We start from the raw sequence: 14,054 nt of genomic DNA, 5'->3' as shown, positions 1-14,054 counted from the left end.
AGTACTTAGTTTTACCTCTGCAGTAAGGCCAAAAACTTGTACCTCTTTAACGGGTATAACCCAACAGAGAGAGGGTGTAACTTCTAATTCAGAGTGGAGCAATTCTACTGGTTTTGAACCAACAAGATATCACCATGACAATAGACATGTAGGTACGTATATCGGTAGAAGCAAGAGAGCATTAACATCTTAGAAGCTACACCTCTGTCTTCCCATACTAGAGCTAAAGATAACTGGCACTAGCAAAATACTCCTTATTTAACAGTGAAAAGGTACAGAATACTGCTGCTTTTGTCTGTGCATAATTGTTCATCTGTATGAGTGACACTGGATTTTCATTTCTGCCACCTTTCACTAGGAACACTAAAACTCATCTTGAACAATCTAAGGCCAAGGTCCTCAAACAGCATTTAACATCCAGCAGTATGCTGTACACATTTAAACCAAGGGATCTGCATTAGTACACATCCAGTTACTATCTGGCCTTCATGCCTTTCACTTTCTTTTTTTTAAGTAAAGTATAACCCACAGCTTGTAATAGCTTTGTGTAAAAGATCCAGGACATACTTGCTTCCTTCATAAGAAAATACAACCTAGCAATATAGTAATTGCTGCCTTTCTATCATACTTGCTTTCCAAAGTCCAAAACTGCTTGTGTTTTGACAAGCTGATATGGGTGAAAAGCCACATGTTCATTGTCAAAACAACTCTTAAGAGAGTTCTGCAATTCAAAAATAAATTGTCTCTATGACATATGTTGTTACAAGCAAGTATTTTTTTCTCCCACTTAGCTCAATATAACTCAGTTTCTGAATTAACAACAGTTATTAACTAACATAACAGATACTAACATTTGGCCAGTAGTAATAAAAAAACAAAACCACAAGTGTTACATACTCAAGGAGAGGCTGAACTGGTGGTTGTAAGCACATTTTTATCTATATTGACAAGAATGACATACAAGTATGTTGTTATATTTGAATTTAATTGAGGTAAAAGGAAATTTTTCTGTATGAGAGTTTGCAAAAGTATCTTGAGGATGATTTGTTGTCCTAAAAAGAATATTTTTTAAATATATTTACAGTTAACTATGTGGTACTGTTTCTTAAAGGTTCTCTGCAGATGGATTTTAAGTGTGAAGAAAAATTATCGGAAAAATGTTGCTTATCACAATTGGAGACATGCGTTTAATACAGCACAGTGCATGTTTGCAGCTTTAAAGTCTGGTAAAATTCAGGTATGTTTTGCTGTTTGTAGTTTAAGAACCTTCTGGCTAACTTCTGTAATGATGAAGAGTTCCAATTGTCATGTTGTTAAGATGTTCATCCTTCTACCGGATCGCTAATGAAATCAGAGTTTTCTACAGAAGACTTCTGGCTTTAAGTGCTTGGTTTATTCAGTTGTTGCCATGTTGTTATGTATCCAGTTTCAGGTAAATCCTCTGGAAACTTTCAGGTGGATGCTCACAATAGGAATATCTCAAATAAAGCATGTTTAGCATTATATCTTTTTTAAAAGTCAATGCATGTGCTGCAAGCAAGTCTAGAGGCTGTAGAAGAAAGGGATCAAATGGACCATAAGAAAAGGATATAGGTTTCAATGATGCTTCCTTATAATCAACACGTTTTGTTTGTTTGTTTTTAAATTTATACACAGAGCTGAATACAGCTGTAGACAAACAATAGGACGTTTTTAGAGATAAACATTTAAATGCTCATTTCGGTGCTTTTGAACAAAGTTTCAGCTTTCCACCTAAAAGACTAATAACTTCAAAAACAGTCTAATCATACTGTGTTACAAATACTGAAGAGCCAGATAATCCCAAAAATAAGAAAAACTTGCATTCGAGACTTTTCCAAAATATGTTTTCAGTTTTACTTTTTATTTTTCTTGAAGAAAACAAAATGTTCCTGTTCATTTTGAATCAACGTGTTTCTCAGTTGGATTTCGCACCATTGTTACTAGTTGGTTTATGAAGAGACAAAGGCAAATACATTCATATTCTTTCTAGTTGGAAAAGAATGGGACATGGTAGATTTGCTCTGTGTGCAGTATGGCAATCTCAGATGCTTCTGATAGCTTGCTTGCTATTTTTGGAATCCTGTCAGTCTCCACTGCAATTTCCATAAATTGTTTTATTCCTAACTGCATTGGATTCACTCCACTCTCATTTTCATGTCCTAGATTCTGGGCTCAGAAATTGCATTGAACATTAGTCTCTCAATTTCCTTTCATCTGAGAGGAAAAACAAGCAATAGGACACACATCTTCCTAAGAGAAACATAAAATCAGTCATTTCCAAACTGATCTGACTAGACTAAGGACAGGCTGCATTATCTAGAACACAGACACAATCCACAGAAGTTGTAACTGCTTGAAGAAAATCTGAATTTTTGGTTGTACACAGGGCACAGCCCCTCAGTGGCTGTGCTGTCACTAGCTGTTCTTCAAATTCCTGTCCTGACTGTTGCGCCTGCTATTCTCATCCCATTAAAAAAATGCTGCATGAATATTGTAGTTTTGTCCAACCTCTGTTTCTCACATTTAAGTAAATTTTCTATTCATTTCTATTGAACAACATTCATGGTATGAAATACTCTTGAAAGAGAAACTGTAACCTCTCCACTAATCTTTGCTGAAGCTCCAGAATAAGCTCTTAGTAATGAATCTGATGTTGCTTAATTTTGTTATCCATGGGTTTTGAACTTCTGTTAATGTATTTGCCCAGTGATCAATGTAGAGCATGCCATTTTTCCCTCTTGATTATTCCATGGACATTTGGGAAATTTGTATTTTTTTCTACTGATTTAGGGAATGTAGCCTAACTTTGAGGTTATATAGGAGCTGAACTAAAAGTAATGGAGCCAGAACTTAAAAACAAACAAACAAAAAAAATTTACTGTTGGCACATAATTTTACATCTGTGGCCTCTTTTGCCCAGAGCTGTATCACCTATGTAGGTGAAGACAAGATGGCAGATATAAAACACATTGTGCAAAATAAATCCCTGTTGCAAAGCTAACTCACTTCCTGTATTTCTCTTTGCATATAGAGCAAACTGACTGACTTAGAAACACTGGCTTTACTGATAGCAGCTCTAAGCCATGATTTGGATCACAGAGGGGTGAACAACTCTTACATACAAAGGTAAGTAGCCTGAAAGAAGTTAAATAAAAACAATCGAATACATAAAATCACAGAACTAAACTAAGTACAGTCTAATTGATTTGACAATGTGAGACTGTGCAAAGGAAGGTCTTTACATAGGAGTAAGTGCAAGAACAGTCTGAAACAGGCCAAAGACACATAACCTCGCTGAGCTAGCTAACTGCGATGGCAGATGACCTGAACTCTTCAGAGACTGTGCAGGGGCAGCATCTTCCTGCTGCTGTTCCATATGTCCCATCCCCCAGTTCCCACACAGAGATAGCAAAAGGTCCCAGCTTCTAAGCGACAGCATGACAAAAACGTGCAGCTTTTCAGATTGCTTGCTGTCCAGCCAGCTGTTCCCCGTCTATCCTGGGCCAGCCCAGAGCTGAGCTGTGGAGCCATCCTGACGACACAGAGCAGTCACCGCACCATTTGGAACTCGGATCATTTCACCCATGATTTAGCCATGGTTTTCCAGAATTCAGAGTTGATTTGGATAGGACATATATTTAAAACCACATTACAAATTTATGATTGGTTGGCATCATTTTGGGTTATCTGTACTCTAACTTTTGATCAAGTCTGAAATTACAGAAAAGCCTTTACAAAGCAAAAAGGCAAGATGTGTTTTAATGCCTTGAAACAAAAAGTCTTTACTAAACAAAATATTTCAGATTGAAGTTAGCAAAATAAAATCATCTGAACTCTTCTGAAATTTTCTCCGTATTTTATTTATTTTTTTTAATAATTTATTAATAGTTTCAGATCAGCACAAAATGTGTTTTTCAGTGAATTTAGTATTCACTTCAGATAACACTACATGATTCTTTGATTGAATAAATAGCTTGACTTAAAACATGATATAATGGTATTCCTGTGATACAGCGATGTGTCCTGATCTGACCAGAGATGGGGAGAAGATACCCAGAAACGTATACTTGTATCTTTTTCTGGCAGAGCTGGGGAGTGGTTTTGAAGCTACCTTTGGCAGAAGTGGTCAACTGTTCTCGCTGTGTGTAAAGTAAGATATTAGGGGAAGAAAAGTTTGTTTCAGGCAGAGAATACTGAAAGGCAGAAAATAAGTAAGCTGAAGGAAAGCTCCTGCCTTTCAGATACGTGTCAAAAATAACACTAAGACCAAATGTGTAAAGCAAAAAAAAAAAAAAAAAAAAAGGCCACAAAATTGAAAGAGTAACCTTTTTGTAGTTCCCTAATGGGGAAAATAGGGGAATCCAGCAGTAACTTGTAGCCTTGCAGTGATTAGAACTGGCTAGCTATTTTTTGCTTTATTTATTTAAAAATAAATTTCCTGGAAGACATCTGGAGATGCGTCATCTCCTCTCAAAAATGTCCTGGGAAAGTGTCATAGACAGCAAAATCTAACATTCATACATGCTGTAAAGCAGAAATGATCACAGCTGAATTCTTTTTCAACAAAACAGTTCCATGAATTTTGTTTTTAAATTCCACATTTAAATTAAATGAAAAGCAATTTTTTTTCTAGAAAAGGATCCCTTTTGTTTCTTCTTGGAAGCAGAGCAAGTGGGGACTTGGCATATGATTTTTTTTTTCTTTTTATTTAAGCAACTGTTTCAAAAATTAAAATGGTCCTGGTAGCAGAAATTACAGGAAATGAACTGTTTAAAGGTCTTTTGTAGATATGCAGAGGTTTTTGTTTTCTTTTTTTTTTTTTTCAAACCCACATGTAAAGTAGGCAAGCACAGAGTATGAAAACTGCATAACCAAACCACTGTGTTCTGAAAGCAGTGGTGTCCTTTGCCCTGGCTTGGTGGTTTAACAGAAATGCTATGTAGTACAGAACTAGGAGCTTGAGTTTATTTCCAGCACTTGTGTCTTCCCAGACAATCAGGGTCTGTAAGTACTGAGCAAGCTCTAGTTTGGTGCGCTACTTGGGAAGATAACGTAAGATTTTTCTCACATATTTCTCTCTTCGATCAAGATGAACTTCAGGGACATAGCATGCATCCCATTTAACTCAATGGGAATTTCACTCAGCGTGCATTGGCACAGTCCTACAATTTGTTTTCTAACAGAAACACGCAAGCATATTTGCTGTATATTTTCCTCTTGCAGTGGTCTCAGAGGATGTGCTGGGCAGCCAGCCCATAATCCCCAGGGACTTGCATCCTTTAATCTCCCTTTGTGCGTTTTTGTTTGTCTTTCCATCTTTCTCTCCACATTTCTGTGCTTCTGAAATCCCTGGAGGCTCCTCTCATGACTTTTGAGTTTCTGTGTGCATGTACTTTACATAGGGACTCAATCCTGCAACCACTTAATCATGTGAATGATCTTTAACCATACCAAAAGTCTTACGGAACTGTACACTAAAACAGAATTTCTCACATGATTAAACGTTTGTAGGTCAGATTATAATTAGAGTGATATTTTCAGGATAAGCAGCAAAACAGACTTCCAACAGAATCTTGTTTTAGTTAAAGATATGAGGTAACCAATGTGGGAACAGGATTTGAAAATGAAGACAGAGTAGCAAAAGCTAAGAAAGTTATGCAACGAGGAACGGGGGAAATTAGAAATCCTCAGAGGAGGAATTTTATGTATTTTGTCTAAAGCTACTCAAACAGTAATTATTTTTTTTCTAGACTAAACTTTAAATTCTGTATCCATACACTTGGTTTTATGCTGTTTTTCCACTGCCTGTAGTCCAACTGACATCTTGTTTCCCTTTTGGATTTTGCCCTGGACAAAGGGAAGGTAATGATACTGCAGTAGTTTGGTCATGAGAATGGTGACGAAGTATCAGTACACTTGCTACAGCCCAATAGGAAATTATCTGCGCAACGTTTGGGGGCCTGCACCAGAGTCCACTGAGGCCAGCAGGAACTTACCCATTGACATCTGTGGGCTTTAGATCAGGTCTGCTTTATGAGTTGCAAGCTCAGTATAGCTGATGAAATATGCCAGGCAGGTGTGCAAAATGTAACAGAAACTGAAACTCACTTACATTCTCTTGGTGAAGAAACCTTTCTTGTTGCTTTTCCTTTTTGTGGAAGAACTCTGACCCCTTTACAAGACCTCGTTTTACATTCACATTCCTTGCGTGCAGCTGGTCTCTACAGGTAATGGAAGGCAGAAAACTGAAGTTGTCAGTGCTCTAAGTAACACTGTTGTCTTTTTATCTGTACTTTTCCTACACCTTTCCAAATATATTCATCTTGTTAGCCAGTCATACAGAAGGGGGAAAGGAACTGGTTAAAAACAAGCATTGGTGGGTGGGGATGAACAGATAATAAAAAGAGGACATTAAAAGGGAAATTATTTCTGGATGAGCATTATGTTTAATTTGATTTCTCCATCTGATTGGTGTTTTTGCTCTTCAGAAGTGAACATCCACTGGCTCAACTCTATTGCCACTCTATCATGGAGCATCACCATTTTGATCAATGCCTGATGATCCTGAATAGTCCAGTGAGTGCCTCGTTTTTGTGTATGCTGAAAAGAAACTGTTCCCAATTTTACTTTTTATTTTTAGCTTTTGGATAAATTCCTGCTCTTATACATTCCTAAAGTGATCTGTATTCCTTTTTGGGTAAAGAAAACAAATGCAGCAGTTTTGAGATCACGGTTCCATTTCTGAGGACCACCAAACCTTTCCAACTGTTGCCTGATAAGGGAATTCTTGCTAATATCCTTGAATACCTGCCTCCTTCGACCAAAGGAAACAAAAAGCTTTCTTGCCATTTTCATGACCTCTTATGAACCACTGGACAAACCCAAGTTCTTGCTTTCATTTCTAAAAACATTCCGGCCTACACATACACAGAGCAGTCCTGATGAGACCAAACCAAACACTGCTTGATGTTTACATTCCAAAGTGAAGCCAAACCTAAGCTAAGTAAATATGCAAATAAAGCTACATTCTTCTTCTATTATTAACTAATTCTAAGACCAGTTATTCATCATGCATGATCATTTCAAAGCTGTGTGTCTCCAATGTTCATGTATCACAGGTGTGATACTTCTGGCATCCTTTGTATTGCAATGATTCTCTCCTGTTCAGACAGGAAAATATGGAAAAATGTGGAGGCAAGTTGCCATGTCACCAACTATGTAGTGCTTTGGTTTGACAATGGGCTGCTGATCTTGTCTTTCTATGTACTAGCTTGTTATTTATGTTGCTTCATGAAAGGAGAGTATTTTAATTTATGTGAGGTGTGTAGGCAGATAGTGGAACCTGTTACCATTCCTGTGCTTAAGGGAAGGGTGGGAAAAAGGAAAGAGAAATGCTCTGATACAGCTGATGGCAAATTTATTTTTTATGAATGAAAGGGACTTAAAGGCTTTGCTGTTGCTCTGCCTGCAGTTTCATTTTGTAAAAGTCAGTTATGACGCTGTGCTGCACAGCTTTCATTCTGCCATTACTCAAGAAGACTGGAATTTTTATTTTTAAATTGGGGAATCCTCAAAAGGAAGCAGATAAAAGAATGACAGCAGATACCAATAAGCAACTTGGAATGATTCAGTATCTAAGACAGATTTTAGCAAACTGGTGTGTTGTTGCCTATTTTACCAGTAATGCTGTTGTTTTTTTGTTGTTGTTGTTTTGTTTTGTAAAGGGAAATCAGATTCTCAGCAGCCTTTCCATTGAGGAATACAAGGCCACACTGAAAATGATAAAACAAGCCATTCTTGCCACAGACCTAGCACTATACATAAAGTAAGTCAGAGGCAAGTTTGGCTGGGCAGTCGCTGCTTGATATTTGTGTTGTGTCAGCACACTATAAAATCTTTTAACTTCTTTTAAAGGAGGAGAGGAGAATTTTTTGAACTTCTAAGGAAGAAGCAATTTAATTGGGAAGATCCTATGCAGAAGGAGCTATTTTTGTAAGTAAATGCAAAATGATTAAAAAGTCAATTAATATTAGGTGCCCAATTTTCCGTGCCATGTTGTTGTGAACTACATTAAAACCAGCAGATCTGTGTGCTCTGGATGTGTACAAACTGGTACAGGTGACACAGATCACTTCTTGGGTGTGAATTACCAAGCCTGCAGCCTATAATAATAATAATTTTTGTTAAGTAGCATGTGGAGTTACAGAAGCATTTCTATTCTATAGGATTCCTAAGTACCATGTTCTTTTGCTGTGGATACTTTATACTTAATAATTGAATTGTTGACACCCATAAATAAAGATTTAGGACTGGCAGTTTGTTTTAAACGGATTCCTTACTGGAAGTGGAAAAATTATATATATATATATATATATATATATATATATATATATATATATACATATACATATATATATATTTGTTAATCATAGAAAGACACTTTGTAATGCACAGCTAGGGAAAAGCAGGTTTACCTAGGCTGTCTCAGAAAGGAAGACTGTCCTATTTCAAATTCAGTGCCTTTAAAAACCTGTCTCATTTAATCACATTCATGTCTTTTTCTGTTTCAGTCCTTGACCCTCATACTGCCAATAAAGATAGTAGTCACTGTTAATGGGAGGAATAAATTATAGACTCACAGAATTATTCCAGGTTGGAAGGGACCCTTAGGGATCATTGAGTCCAACCCCTGGTTCCACACAGGGCCACCTAAAACTCAAACCCTGTGTCTGAGAGCATTGTCCAAAAGCATCTTGAACTCCGCCAGGCTGTGCCCACTGCCCTGAACAGACTGTCAAAACTCCATGCCGTTCCCTCGAGTCCTGTCACTGTCCCCAGAGAGCAGAGCTCAGCTCCTGCCCCTCTGCTTCCCTCGTGAGGGAGCTGCAGGCCACCATGAGGCCTCCCCTCAGCCTGCCCTGCTCTGGGCTGAACAAACCAAGCGACCTCACTGATCCTCAGACGTCTTCCTCTCCAGGCCCTTCACCATCTTTGTAGCCCTCCTTTGGATGCTTTCTAATAGTTTTATGTCCTTCTTATTTTGTGGTGCCCAAAACCACACGCAGTGCTCAAGGTGAGGCCACACCAGCGCAGTGCAGAGCAAGACAATCCCTTCCCTCGCCCCACTAGCAGTGCTGAGCCTGATGCATCCCAGGGTACAGCTGGTCCTTTCGGCTGCCAGGAGCAAATGGGCTGTCTGTCCAGTCGCAAAATAGAATGAAACAGTTCATTTGATGTGAATCCACCAAATGAGTTGATACAGATTTGCTCATTTCCATGTGCTCATTTCACACAGGTGAAAGGGTCTACCACATCAGCAAGCCTTGGACATCATTATAACTTTGCTTTAATTTCACTTGTTTTTCTGACTTTAATTTCCTTGAAATTGGATATTCTATTTACTAATCACTTGTCTTGGTGTCTACATAAATTTCACAATATTCATAAATTTCTTTGTGCATTACATAAATTTCACAATATTCATAAATTTCTTTTTTTTTTTTTTTTTTCTGTAGAGCAATGCTGATGACTGCTTGTGATTTATCAGCCATAACCAAACCATGGCCAGTTCAGCAACGGGTATATGTTTAATTTTAAGGCTTCCTAAATACAAACTCTGCATGACGTCTTCTGCTTCCTCCATCCAACCTGTATTGCAAAGGCAAGGGTGGAACACAGAACCTTAGGAAGCAGTCCTTCAAAGTGCTAAATGTGGATTGAAGACTTTCTCAGGTCTTTGCAGCAAGATCTGTGCATTTAGCTATGTCAGCCCGTTAGTAGGTTAGTCTGAAGGTGAATCATGAATCTCTGTTTTTTGTAACATTTCAGTGTTAGTAAAAGGTAGTCAACTGATACAACAATATTTAGTTTCAGCTGGCCTTTATGTGGATCATTCCAGCTGTTACCAGTGGTAAGACACTTCTGTGCAATTTTATCCATGTTACTTTGTCAGAGTAAGTATCAGCACATGCATGTGTTTCTTCTGTGCACAGACCTATATAAAGAAATTTAAAGGCTAGCTGTTAGGTTGAAGATTCTCATTATGGGGAATCCCAATCTGATGTATCCTAAGGAGACGTAGGAAACTCAGAAAACAGTTTTGATCATCGGTAGGCAAGCAAACTTTTATAGCTCTCAACGTGTGAAATCTCTTGCAGATTGCTGAGCTTGTAGCTGCCGAGTTCTTTGATCAGGGCGATAAAGAGCGGAAGGAACTCAACATAGAACCAACAGTAAGTGGAAGATGATATAGAATCACCTCTCTTTAAACGGCTTCTGCAAATAGCACTTCACTTGTCTTTTAAAAGCCACCACTTCTGTCAGTGACCAGAATTTAGGACCAACTCCTTCCCTGTCTTCCTAGCAGTCAGTTGTCTTCTGTGGTTCCCAGACACCAACACTACGTCATTATCTCTGAGCCAGAAGAACAGATAGCATTATCTCTTCTAAATCAGTATTATTAAATTGTCTAGGAAGTACATTCCTAAATTCGTACGTATTTGCAGCCTGTCCTAAACAAATAAGCTTTTCTATTCCTCTAGCTCTGTCAGTCCAAAGACAACCTTCTAAGGCTAGTCAGGCAGTCAAATTACCTGCATTATAACAAGTACTGATGCCTCACTGTGTTGAGCTTGCTGTGTTTTTAAGGTGCTGCTTTTTGATTCCAGACCCTTTGTTTTTGTTTCATCTTTAAATGCATTTAAACATAGAGCTTATTAAACATAGAGCTTATTTACTTCTTATTTGCAGGATTTAATGAACAGAGAGAAGAAAAACAAAATTCCAAGCATGCAGGTTGGATTCATTGATGCTGTTTGTTTGCAGCTGTATGAGGTATGGTGCCTTAGAACTGGAAATACCTAAAACCAGAACTGCTCAGTGTACCTTCTAATAGTTTCAGATTTAAAATTAGAGCAAAATTTGTTGTAATACCCAAGTTAGAAAGAAAAAAAGATTTTATATATATATAATTGAGTGCATTATCCAGTTGGAGAAATGATTATTTTAGTATTTGCCATTCATGGTATGTTTGGCTGATTAATGTATGCTGTTTTAATTTTTACAAATCTAGTAGTAATTGCTGTGTTCTGTCGACTGGTATTGGATCCCTGGGTTATATTTTGGATTCTGCCAGTGAGCTGCTGTGATCATTAGGGAAAAACAAAAACGTCTAATGCTTTGCTATCTGTGGAAAGAATGGTATCCATGTACTGCACTGATAAAGAGTATTGTTTAAAAGTTCTATAGCATTCAGAATTTTTCATGCAAAAGGTGATATATGGCACACATAAGAAATTCACCTGAGTTCAAAATTTCCCATCCATTTTTTTTCTCTCTCATCACACACAAAAGCAGTGCAGGAGAGTATTCATTAAAGTGTTTTTCATCCTGGTCACAAACTGCATAAGTAAATACTTGGTCAGATAAAATGTGAAACAAATCATAATTCCTAACTTTTTTAAACCAATAAAGCACTAGAGTGAAAGCTTGTCCACTGAGACTGTAGCAAGTGTTTTACAGGCAATGAGGTAAAAGAAAAGAAAGTTGAGGAATAAATAGTCTAACCTTCCAAAGAGAGGACGAAGGTGATTATTCAGCTTTTTCATTTTTACAAAGTAAATCTTTCTAAAAAGAATCCATATCCACCAGTTGGAAGAACACAAAGGTAGAGGAAGGAGGGAACTACTAGCTGCTGCCCCCTGCATGTTTCTGTGTTGTAAAAATGTTGTCAGGAAAATAAGGCAGCCTTTGCTGGGAAGGCTCAGAAAGCTGTCTCCAGTAGTAGCTAAGCTGCTGAAAGAAGACTAAGTAGCTGAGCAAAGGTACACACTATACAGATAGAAAATTCTTTGAACAGGATATCTGAACAAGTCTGAAATGTCCACAGCTCCAGAGACTGTATAACTGTGCTTTATTTGCTGGGAAGAACTTTATTTTCCCATTTATGAAAAGATCAGAAAACATTCAGTTATTTACTCTGAAGTATGCACTGCATCACACATCAACAGTTACCAAATAATATTAGTACAAATTGTACCTAGGTCTTGTACAGTTCCTGCAAGGAAATGAGGTGTGTGAGTAATTATTAGTGACTTAGTCCCTGCTTTGTAACTGCAGCTTTGTTATGCTGCACTGAAGATAATCTAATTCCTGGTTGGCAGCCAAGAGCACCTACAAATGTTAGGAGTCTTCTCCTTTCTCTTTAACTGGGGAAGAAAGAACGAGATGCCATGCATACAGGAGGGGCTATAAGCATGTACATGTTGCCTCTTACAGCTTTCTGCTTATCACTCCTATTTTTCGTCCTATCTCAAAGTCTGTCCTGAACAGGAATGACACATTGCAAGCTGGCAGCATCTGGGACTTTATGTAGGCTCAGAGTAGCCAGCATGTGTCCAAACTGGAGAGATAAGTGAGCATGACTTATCTGCAAGGGCAGAGAGCGCTAAAGAGAATGGGGAGCCTATGAGGAAGTGACAAAACCAGTAACAATAATGGTAAATCCAAGAAAAGGGCTACAGTGTGAGCTGACACACTGTTTATTTTAATTGGAGTACAGGTAGGGGATATCACCTGCTTACACAGATGTTAGTTCAATGAGTAATAAATGGTAAAACATAAGCAACTTCTATGTTACTTTGAAAATGAACAAGCACACATTTCACTCACAAATAGTATAATGCTAGAATAGCAAACAATAAACAGGATCGTAACTACAGTGATTTCACCAACTATTTCTTAGCTTTCACCCAGTCAGTATGAATTTGACAAACAATGCAGAGGTGAGTGCCCAGTGCAGCACTGCAAGTTTGTGACTTACCATGTTATTCAGAGTCATTCAAATCCCAGTGAACTGAAGCTGTGTGGTTTGTTTTAGACAGATAACCAGTGGAGTTATGCTAACTGATCTGCATGCCTTCCCTTTAAGTTCAGGAATCTGAAAAAAACAAATGCATGTTTCACTCTTAATTTTTTAATAGAAAAAAAGTGTACCATTTAGTAGTTGCTGTTTAGATATGTTCAGATAAATAAATCAGAAATACTCAAGAGATATTTGAGAGCCCCATTCTTCTTATAGTGGTGTAAATCAAGAATAATTCTTTTAGGTATGCTGGAACTAATGACACTATCTAGAAAGCAGAAAGGAACTATGAAGATTTATACAAGTTGATAATTCACTAGAGTAGCCATGTGAAATTCTGACTTTTGAAATATATTTAGTGACCAGCAGAGGAACTGGGACTTTTCTCTACATACTTAACAGTCCTCATAGTAGTTCTAGAATCAGTGGTCTCACTCTTGCCCATACCCTGTAGTCCAGCACTGTCTGAACTATTAAACTCCCACTCCACACTTCTGAATAGGGTGACTTCATTCCAGAAGTCAGCAGAACCCTTCATGCAAGTAAGGACTAAGTGTCACTGTTGTGTGAGAATACGTATTCATCACTTCCATCAGAAAAACACAAAAATGCTTATTCTTCTATTTAATTTTCAATTCTATATTTAAATACCAACCCAGTTTTCCTTCAGTCTGCTATATTGTCACAGCCACATCATGAAAAATACTTGATAGACTTAAGTTACAACTGTTTCCCAGAGGCACCAAGTGCCAAATGGAATTTATCTACCAGGTGCTAATTGCTTTGAATTCAAATATTTTGGGGACAACTCCTCTGAATCAGTAGTGACGTCATCAGTGAATATGGTCACATTGACTATAACTGCTCTGCATCTGATTCTGATTCCCATTCCAAGGTCATCTTTATAATGGCAGCCTTGCCACATATAGAAAGGGCTGGCTTGCAAACAAAGTCCATCCATGGTACTTCACTAGGAATCCTGGGCAGGTCATTAGTGTGTAACACAACAAAATTAAGATGGTTCCTCCTGCACCTGTGTATCATGTGCTGCACAGACACTGTCATTCAGCCCAATTTGCTGGGTAACTATATTCATGTTTGAAGCGCAACAGGATGTTGATCCTTAAACATCAAGATACAAACTCAGTTTCAGGTATAAATAGACCTCGTA

At 37.9% G+C, this 14,054-nt stretch overlaps 2 protein-coding genes across 7 annotated transcripts in view; one reads left to right on the top strand and one right to left on the bottom strand.

Annotated features, from left to right (window-relative positions):
• Positions 1-14,054, bottom strand: part of LOC311436519 (uncharacterized protein) — a 55,029-nt gene that overhangs the window by 21,627 nt on the left and 19,348 nt on the right. The window contains exon 3 of the mRNA XM_084518778.1: positions 12,842-12,958. The gene's annotated coding sequence lies outside the window, so the exon portion shown is untranslated. The remainder of the gene's footprint in view (positions 1-12,841; positions 12,959-14,054) is intronic.
• Positions 1-14,054, top strand: part of PDE5A (phosphodiesterase 5A) — a 134,851-nt gene that overhangs the window by 115,287 nt on the left and 5,510 nt on the right. For all 6 annotated transcript variants that reach the window (XM_084518772.1, XM_084518770.1, XM_084518769.1 and 3 more), the window contains exons 13-20: positions 1,112-1,237; positions 3,053-3,147; positions 6,510-6,597; positions 7,746-7,846; positions 7,936-8,013; positions 9,537-9,600; positions 10,179-10,253; positions 10,771-10,854. In XM_084518772.1, coding sequence (XP_084374898.1) covers positions 1,112-1,237; positions 3,053-3,147; positions 6,510-6,597; positions 7,746-7,846; positions 7,936-8,013; positions 9,537-9,600; positions 10,179-10,253; positions 10,771-10,854 — 711 coding nt within the window. The remainder of the gene's footprint in view (positions 1-1,111; positions 1,238-3,052; positions 3,148-6,509; positions 6,598-7,745; positions 7,847-7,935; positions 8,014-9,536; positions 9,601-10,178; positions 10,254-10,770; positions 10,855-14,054) is intronic.

The sequence above is a fragment of the Aythya ferina genome (genome assembly GCF_964211825.1).
Source record: "Aythya ferina genome assembly, chromosome: 4".
Classification (NCBI taxonomy): Eukaryota; Metazoa; Chordata; class Aves; order Anseriformes; family Anatidae; genus Aythya; species Aythya ferina.
The sequence above is the reverse complement of the archived record's forward strand: the minus strand, read 5'-3'. Positions and strand labels throughout refer to the sequence as shown.